This window comes from Hemitrygon akajei, chromosome 4 (genome assembly GCF_048418815.1).
Source record: "Hemitrygon akajei chromosome 4, sHemAka1.3, whole genome shotgun sequence".
Taxonomy (NCBI): Eukaryota; Metazoa; Chordata; class Chondrichthyes; order Myliobatiformes; family Dasyatidae; genus Hemitrygon; species Hemitrygon akajei.
In genome coordinates, this window is record NC_133127.1 from 154,526,032 (window position 1) to 154,536,108 (window position 10,077).

A 10,077-nucleotide genomic window follows, 5' to 3' on the forward strand; every position below is an offset into this window, starting at 1 on the left:
ATAGACTGTTGAGTCTGAAGGCTGATAAGTCCCCGGGACCTGATGGTCTGCACCCCAGAGTACTTAAAGAGGTGGCTCTAGCGTGGACACATTGGCAATCATTTTCCAATGTTCTATAGATTCAGGAACAGTTCCTGCTGACTGGAGGGTGGCTAATGTTGTCCCACTTTTCAAGAAAGGAGGGAGAGAGAAAACAGGGAATTATAGACCAGTTAGCCTGGTGTCAGTGGTGGGAAAGATGCTGGAGTCAATTATAAAAGATGAAATTACGACACATTTGGATAGCAGTAAAAGGATCAGTCCGAGTCAGCATGTATTTATGAAGGGAAAATCATGCTTGACTAATCTTCTGGAGTTTTTTGAGGATGTAACTATGAAAATGGACAAGGGAGAGCCAGTGGATGTAGTGTACCTGGACTTCCAGAAAGCTTTTGATAAAGTCCCACATAGGAGATTAGTGGGCAAAATTAGGGCACATGGTATTGGGGGCAGAGTACTGACATGGATTGAAAATTGGCTGGCTGACAGGAAACAAAGAGTAGCGATTAACGGGTCCCTTTCGGAATGGCAGGCTGTGACCAGTGATGTACCGCAAGGTTCGGTGCTGGGACCGCAGCTGTTTACAATATACATTAATGATTTAGATGAAGGGATTAAAAGTAACATTAGCAAATTTGCTGATGACACAAAGCTGGGTGGCAGTGTGAAATGTCAGGAAGATGTTATGAGAATGCAGGGTGACTTGGACAGGTTGGGTGAGTGGGCAAATGTATGGCAGATGCAGTTTAATGTGGATAAATGTGAGGTTATCCACTTTAGCAAGAACAGGAAGGCAGATTACTATCTAAATGGAGTTAAGTTAGGAAAAGGGGAAGCACAACGAGATCTAGGTGTTCTTGTACATCAGTCAATGAAAGCAAGCATGGAGGTACAGCAGGCAGTGAAGAAAGCTAATGGCATACTGGCCTTTATAACAAGAGGAATTGAGTATAGGAGTAAAGAGGTCCTTCTGCAGCTGTACAGGGCCCTGGTGAGACCCCACCTGGAGTATTGTGTGCAGTTTTGGTGTCCAAATTTGAGGAAGGACATCCTTGCTATTGAGGGAGTGCAGCGTAGGTTCACAAGGTTAATTCCCGGAATGGTGGGACTGTCATATGTTGAAAGATTGGAGCGACTGGGCTTGTATACACTGGAAATTAGAAGGATGAGAAGGGATCTGATTGAGACATATAAGATTATTAAGGGATTGGACACGCTGGAGGCAGGAAGCATGTTCCTGCAGATGGGTGAGTCCAGAACTAGAGGCCACAGTTTAAGAATAAGGGGTAGGCCATTTAGAACTGAGATGCAGAAAAACTTTTTCACCCAGAGAGTGGTGGATATGTGGAATGCTCTGCCCCAGAAGGCAGTGGAGGCCAAGTCTCTGGATGCATTCAAGAGAGAGTTAGATAGAGCTCTTATAGATAGCGGGGTCAAGGGATGTGGGGAGAGGGCAGGAACGGGGTACTGATTGTGAATGATCAGCCCTGATCACAGTGAATGGTGGGTGCTGGCTAGAAGGGCCGAATGGCCTACTCCTGCACCTATTGTCTATTGAGTCTCACTTTAAAATATGATTACTTGACTTTTATTTTTTAACTTCAGTGGTGGTGAATTCAAGGAGTGCTTTAGATGAATTTTTTATATTTGTACAGAGAATCGGTTGAGGTGTTACCAAAAAGAACAAATCTCTTTTTAAGAGGGGTGTGGCAAAACTTTGGGAATCACTAGCTTCAGTAATCTGAATATTTACTATTCAACTCAATTATTTTCTTCTCATGTGCACCCCTGCTACAGTTTTCAAAGATTTAATTCTTAAATCAGCACTATCTTTAAATAGAAAAAGAGACTTCTTGAACTAAAAATATCCTTGAGAACATTTTTAAGCCACCAATTGCTTACATGTGGCAAGTGTCTGGCTATGTTAAATTTAGAACAATTTTTGCCTTTGAATGGATCTCTTTCCTCCAGATATGGTTTGGTAAATTTCAAGGAAATTGTACTATCAGAAAAACAATGATTGTCCAATGTCTGTTGTGACTTCTCAGTGGATTGCAGCTGATTCTGTTTTTGAATTATTTATCAACCGTTTTCTTAACTACTTTAGGCATAAATAGAATGTATGAAGATGAGATGCTTCATAACTCTGTTTTGTAACTGATCTTGCCTAGTGAGACTTCTGTGAAAACATTGTTAGAATTGCCATTTTTGAAAAGTGACATCAAAGGAACAAAATATACTGCATATTCTAAACATTAGTGCTAATTTACTCAAACACTTATGTAGCGTACTAAAGTAACAGATCCTGATTCAACAAGGTAATAGTTTAAAAATTAAATGTGGATGTTTGAGTATTTATTTGAATATTGATTTTATTTATCAAAATTGTCAAGCATTGCATATATAATCGGATCTTGTACTAGAAGTCTTTCTCAAAATGATAATAGCAAGTGTTTTTACTGCATCAAGTACTACCAAGTTTTGTTTTGCTATCTAAAAATAATTGGATTTATTTTTCAGCTCTCGTTTGGGTTGCCAGATCTGCCTTACGAAGTGGATGGATGGAATGACTGTAGAAGTTCCAACTGCTATTTCTGATGCAAGACAAACCAAGGACTTTAGCTCAGGCTCCTAAAGTGATCAGTCTAACATGGCTCAATTCTCTTCAATCAAGATACGACTGTTCTACAGAACAATTACTCTGAATAAAATATTTAGTAAAACTGAGTTACATAATATTGAATATTATATAAAGGTAGTCTATTTTAATTTGTAGAGAATAATCACTTTTAGGTTATATCAGTTCAAATACTCACATTGATAAATTGTTTAAATGACCAACTACTGAATGGGGCATGTATAGTTTGAGAATATAAAAGCTTTGTGGGTAATGAACTAATTGAATGTCATAATATTAACAGATTAATTCTTTATGTCTTTGAAAGTTATACTTGGAAGTTTCATTTGATGTGTTTCTGGTAAACTTTTATTGGCATCTTTACTATGGCATTAATACAGGCAATATTAGAAACCAAAACACCATAAAGGTTTTAGCTGCAAAGGCAAGTCATTTTTCTTAGAGTGTTAGAAGTTGGATGGGGAAGAGAGGTGCAAAGGAAGAGAAGTATTCTAAGAGAAATCCTAAGAACTTTCTACAGGGGCACAATTGAGAGCATCCTGACTGGCTGCATCACTGCCTGGTATGGGAACTGTACCTCTCTTAATCACAGGACTCTGCGGAGAATGGTGTGGACAGCCCAGCGCATCTGTAGTTGTGAACTTCCCATGATTCAAGACGTTTACAAGGACAGGTGTGTAAAAAGAGCCCGTAGGATCTCTGGGGACCCAAGTCATTCCAACCACAATTTATTCCAGCTGCTACCATCTGGGAAGCGGTACTGCAGCATAAAAGCCAGGATCAACAGGCTCCAGGATAGCTTCTTCCACCAGGCTTTCAGACTGTTGAACTCACGCTGATTTGAGTGTACTCACTCTTACATTGACTGTTCTGTTTATTATAAATTACTATGATTGCACATGGCATATTTAGATTTTTACTCCTCATGTATGTGAAGGATGTAAGAAGTAAAGTCAATTCAATTAACCATAAAAATAAAAACAGACAGCACTGTAGGAATTCAAATTCCATTTGCAGAGAGAAACAGTTAATGATTCAGGTCGATCAATGCCCTTTCATCAGAACTGGGAACATTTAGAAACTGAATGTCATTTGTGTTGTAGAAAACAGATAGTGATGTAAGGAACCAAGCAAATGACTGTGATAACATAAGAAACACTAGTATTCTGATGGGCTCTCTAACCTCCTCCACCATTTTGTAAGATTACAGTGTATCCAATCTTGGCCTTCGCTCCACTTTCCTGCTCTCTTTGAGTCCTTTGTAACTTAAAATATCTACCAATCCACTGGTAATTTTTTTTCAGACTGAAGATTCACAAACCTTGAAGAGAAATAATTCCTACCGCTCCTCCTCTCTTAAATGGAAACAATGCATCCTATTTCTGGAAGATCCCTATACGGAGCCTTTTCTGGGAATGCAAACACCCTCTCCCACCACAGCGTGGGGGTGATGTGTATTACACTTTTTGCAGCCCCTAAACACCAGTTTAAAGGCAGCACATGCTTAATGGAGAGAAAAAAAAAGTGCCAGAACATTACATTAAATCAGGAGCTCCAAACCTTTTTTATGGCATGGACCCCTACCATTAACCAAAGGATCTGTGGACCCCAAATTGGGAACCCCTGCATTAAACAGCAGGGTGTTTTACGAAGTAACTTGGATGCAGAAAATGCTCTGGTAAGAGTATGGGAACTTCTGGAGTACGTGCAGTTACTGCTGGTTTCAGCCATTCTGCAGAGCCTATGGAACATTATGAGGAAGAAGTATTCTGGGTAAGTTCTGGAAGTTCACACATGAGCTAGTGTGCTATTGCCATTACAAATGTTAAAATTTCTCACCAAGGCCATTCTATCAATTGGTTTCTGGATGTGTACACATTGTTGCTACACTGGAATGAAAACAGAAAATGCTGAAAACACTCAGTAGGTCAGGCAGCATCTGTGGAAAGAGAAACTGAATGTTCCAGGTCAAAAAGTCCACCAGAACTAGAGATGAGGTAAAAAAAACACTAGAATTTTCTGGTCTTATTTTAGAGTTCTAACATTTTTTAAATCTTTATATCTTCCCATTTGCTGTTATAGTACCTGCACAGAATTCCCTGGAAGGTAAAATCTTTGTTTGCTTTAATGTATTAAGAAACTCTCCATTATTTAAGCCTGATTGTCAGGAATTGAGGCGAGGGTTTGGCTGATTTTGCTCGCTGTCCTGAAAATGCTCATTCTTTCTGCGTGGTGCTGAGGCTGTGAACGAATCCAGCTGCTGAGTGTTTTTGCCCCACTGCTGTGATGTACTGGGGCTGAGGCTTGTGCCTACTGTGTTTGCTCCAGATCTGGAGACTCTGTCTAGTTCGGACTGCTGTTGGCTTTTCCTCTCCTCCTCTGGGCAGTGGATTTTGGTCCTCTTTTTGAAAATTGTGTTATTCGGGTTTCTTGCTTTGTTGTTACCTGTAAGCAGACAAATCTTAAGATATATAATTGATATATATATATATATATATATATATATATATATATATATATATATTTATTTGATAATAAATGTGCTTTGAATCTTTGAATCTATTTGCTAAAATGATCATATCTCAGTATACATTCAGAGATAAGATTTATTTTCCTATGATGCAAAGTACTTGGTATTTTATTCTGTTATCTAGAATGTTAAAGCAATGCAAAGTTATTTGAAGTACAGGAGTGGAACCCAATATGGCCTTTTTACTGCTGTAGCCCATCCACTTCAAGATTGGACGTGTTGTGTGTTCAGAGGTGGTCTTCTGCACACCACTGTTGTAATGCATAGTTATTTGAGTTACTGTTGCCTTCTTGTCAGCGTGAACCATTCTGGCCCTCTCCGTAACAAGGAGAACAGCTGCTCACTGGGTGTTAGTTGTTTTTGGAAACTCCAGAGACTCCTGTGTGTGGGCTAGATTCTCCCACTCACTTGCATCTCCTGAAATCCATTGGTGGTACAGTACTACATGGCCAGTATGGTGTCATCGTGAGGTATGGGCTGGGTATGATCATACTGAATAACCCTGGTTTCTCTCCACAGACAATACCTGACTTACTATTTTTAGCATTTTCAGGATTTAATGTAGTTTTGCAATATTTGCATATTCTTGTTTCAGAGGATTATGAGGTGAATAAAGTCCCATATTGTACACTATATGCTTACTACTTGGATATAAATCTATTACTTTTAGCCTGTGGATAATTCTGTTCAAGTAGGAAAACTTCCATTGGGGAAAACTTCGAGTAAGTTTTCTTGACCCAGTGTCTTCAGGACAAATATTTAAGATCTGTTGATTTATGTTAGTAGATCTTTCTCATGACTGGAAATCGGTTCCATCTTAGTTACATGGGGATGCTTACTGAACCATGAGTTTTAGATGTTTTCTTAGAAGAATTGCTGAAGCATATTTCGTGTGTGTGTGTGTGTATTAAAGGCATCCATAAAATAGTAAAATACTATAAAAATGGACAACCATGAGTGATGGTACTAAAGTCAATTTTTACTGAGTACATAAAGATATCAAGAAAGATGCTCAGAACTAGGATTTTTGAGGTGGGTTTTACAAAGCATCGCAAGACAGAATCTTTAAAAAGGAAATTTGGAACTAAAAACCAAACAGGCAGATAAGGAGGTTTGTGAAAATCGAAGCAACTAAAATTGGAGACTTTTTCCCAGGGCTGAATGGCTAACAAGTATTAGTTTAGTTTTAAAGTTCTTGGATGGAGGTAGAAGGGGGATGCCAGAAGTAAAATCTTTCATGCAGTGGTGGATGCGTGGAATGCACTGCCAGTAAAGGTGGTAGAGGCGGATACAATAGGATCTTTTAAGAGGGTCTTAGATAGGTATATGGAGCTTAGAAAAATAGGGGGCTATCCAGTAGGGAAATTCTAGGCAGTTTCTAGAGAAGGTTACATGGTCGGCACAACATTGTGGGCCGAAAGGCCTGTAAAGTGCTGTAGATGTCTATGTTTTATATACAAGGAACCAAAGACAAATCTGAAATATTCAAGGTTGGAAAAAACAATGGATGTTTCAGAGGCAAAAATGGAAAGATTTGCTAACAAGAGAAACCATTTTAAAATCAATTAATTTGCATAGCCACATCAGTGTAACTACAGTGATGGATAAATGTAAAAGAGTGAGCTTAAAAATGGTCATTCAAGTTTTGACTGAGCACTGGTTTAAGAAGTGATGCAAAAGGGAAGATCAGAGGCAACCAGGAGAGCACTGGTATAGTTAAGGCTTGAAGTGGCGCAAGTGTAGACAAATGTTTTGGCAGCTAACAAGGAAGAGAGGTTACAAGATTGAAGAAGGCCATGTTGTTCAAAGTAAATTTATTACCAAGAATGTATATGTCACTATCTACTACCTTGAGATTCATTTTCTTGCAGGCATTCACAGTAGAATGTGGAAATTCAATAGAATCAATAAAAAGAATTCACAAAGACTGACAGCTGTTTGTGACGGTGAATTCCACAGATTCACCACCCTCTTGAGAAAGAAATTCTTCCTTATCTCTAAATGGACATCCTGCAATTCTGAGGCTGTGCCCTCTGGTCCTAGACTCCCCCACACACCTGTGGGAAACACCCTCTCCACATCCACTGTATCTAGGCCTTTCAATATTCAATAGGTTTCAATGAGATTCCCTCCTCATTCTTCTAATCTCTTACGAGTCCAGGCCCAGAGCCATCAAACATTTCTCATATGTCATTATGTTAACCCTCTCATTCCTGGGATAATTCTCATGAACCTTCTCTGGACCCCCTCCAATGCCAGGGCATCTTTTCTTAGATTAAGGGGTCAAAAACCAATCTCAATACTCCCAGTGCGATCTGACCAATGCCTTATAAAGCTTCAGCATCACATCCTTGCATTTATATTCTAGTCCTCTCAAAATGAATGCTAATATTGTCTTTCTTACCACCAACTCAATCTCCAAGTTAATCTTTATGAAATCCTGCACAAGGATTCCCAAGTCGCTTTGCACCTCTGATTTTTGAATTTCCTCCCCATTTAGAAAACAGTCCACACCTTTATTCTTCTGCCAGAGTGCATGATTATGCATTTCCTTACACTATATTCCATCCACCAATTCTTTGCCCATTCCCCAATCTGTCTAAGTCCTCCTGCTGACATCCTATTTCCTCGCACTATCTGCCCTTCCATTTATCTATGTATTGTCTGCAAACTTGACCTCAAAACCATCAATTTTTTCATCCAAATAATTTACATATAACGTAAAATTAAGCAGACCAACATCAACTCTGTGGCACACCACTAGGCACTGACAGCCAACCAGAAAAAGGCCTCCCTTATTCATGCTCTTTGCCTCCTTTTCCTGTAAAAAAATGCTAGCATGGATAAAAGATTGGGCTCTTATCTTGTTATGCAACCTCCAGTGCAACACCTTTTCAACAGCCTGAAAGTCCAAGTATACAATATCCACTGACTCTCCTTTTATCTATCCTGGTTTCTATTTCCACAAAGAATTCCAACAAATTTGTCAGGCAAGATATCCCTTTTAGAAAACCATGCAGACTTTGGTTTCTTTTATCATATGAATTCCAACATCTTTTCAACAACTGAAGTTAGTCTAAATGGCCTATGATTTCCTTTCTTCTGCCTTCCTCCCTTAAGAGTAGTGACATTTGCAATTTTCCAGTCCTCCAGAACCATCCTACAATTTAGTGCATCTTGAAAAATCATTACTAATGCCTTTACGGTCTCTTCAGCCACCTCTTTCAGAACCCTGGGTGTACTCAATGTGGTCTACGTGACTTATCTACCTTAAAACTTCTCAGCTTCTCAACTCTGTCTACTTAGTAGTAACACACATTTCTGCCCCCTGACACTTGTACTTTTGGCATTCTGCTAGTGTCTTTCACAGTGAAGACTGACAAAGTTCGTCCTTCATTTCTTTGTCTCCCCCATTACTACCTCTCCAGCATCATTTTCCAGTGGTCTGATAGCCATTCTCGTCTCTTTTACTCTTTACGTATGTGGAAAAAAAACTTCTTGTATCCTCTTTGATATTATTGGCTAGCTTACCTTCATATTTCATCTTTTCTCTCTATAGCTTTTTTTACTTGCGGTCTATTGTTTTTAAAAGCTTCCTCATCCTCTACTTTCCACTACTTTTATGCTGTCTTATCACCCACAGTTGCCTCATCCTCCCTTTAGAATACCTGTTCATCTTTCCTGCACCTTTTAAATTACTCCCCAAAACTCCAGCTATTGCTGTTCTGCCATCATCCCTACTGGAGTCCCCTTTCCAATCAACTTTGGCCAGCTCCTCTCTCATGCCTGTAAGTCCCTTTAGATCACAGTAATACAGATACATCTGATTTTAGCTTCTGCTCAAACTGAATTCAATCATATTATGATCACTGTCACCTAATCTTCTTAATCAAGTGTGGGTCATTACATAACACCCAACTCAGAATTGCTGTTCCCCTAGTGGGCTCAAACACAAGCTGTTCTAAAAAGCCATCTCGTAGGCACTCTACAAATTCCCTCTCAGGATCCAGCACCAAACTGATTCTCCCAATCTACTTGTATATTGAAATTCCCCATGACTATCTTTTTACACTTGAGATTTCTTAATTCTACCCACAAGGATTCTACATTTTCATCTCTTTCTAAGCATTTGATTCAATTTATTTTAATCAATAGAGCTGTCCCACCTTCTCTACCTACCTGTCCTTTTGATACAATGTGTATCCTTGAATGTTAAGCTCCCAACTATGATCTTCTTTCAGCCACAAATTAGAGATGACCACAACATCATACCTGTCGATCTCTAATTGCACTAGAAGTTTACCTACCTTATTCCGTACAGTGCATGTATTCAAATATAACACCTTCAGTCCTGTATTCATCACCCTTTTCATTTTTAACACCGTTACACTTTAATTCATCCTAATGACTGTAATCTTGCCCTAACACCTGCCTGTCGTCTTCACAGTCTCACTATACACTGCATCCAGTTGTACACCAACTGTCCCATTCTCAGCCCTATCACTCCGGTTTCCATACCCCTGCCAAATTAGTTTATATCCTTCTCCACAGCTCTATTAATCCTGTCCACAAGGGTATTGGTCCCCCTTGGGTTCAGGTGTAACCCATCCTTTTTGTACAGGTTATACCTTCACCAGGAGAGACCCCAATGATCCAGGAATTTTAAACACTGCCCTTTGCACTAATACTTCAGCCACACATTCATCTGCCAAATCATCCTGTTCTTACCCTCACTTGCAAGTGGCACAGGCAGCAATCCAGAGATTATTACCTTGAAAGTCCTACTTTTCAGCTTTCTCCCTAACTCCCTATAGTCTCCCTTCAGGACTTCCTCCTTTTTCCGACCTATGTGGTTGGTACCAATATGTAC

General features: G+C 39.4%; 1 protein-coding gene across 1 annotated transcript in view; it reads left to right on the forward strand.

Moving 5' to 3' along the window:
• LOC140726817 (adrenodoxin-like) overlaps nt 1–3,682 on the forward strand; it is a 51,183-nt gene extending 47,501 nt beyond the window's left edge. The window contains exon 4 of the mRNA XM_073043667.1: nt 2,560–3,682. Within this exon, the coding sequence (XP_072899768.1) occupies nt 2,560–2,674 (115 nt within the window). The 3' untranslated portion in view covers nt 2,675–3,682. The remainder of the gene's footprint in view (nt 1–2,559) is intronic.
• Nucleotides 3,683–10,077: the final 6,395 nt, after the last annotated feature.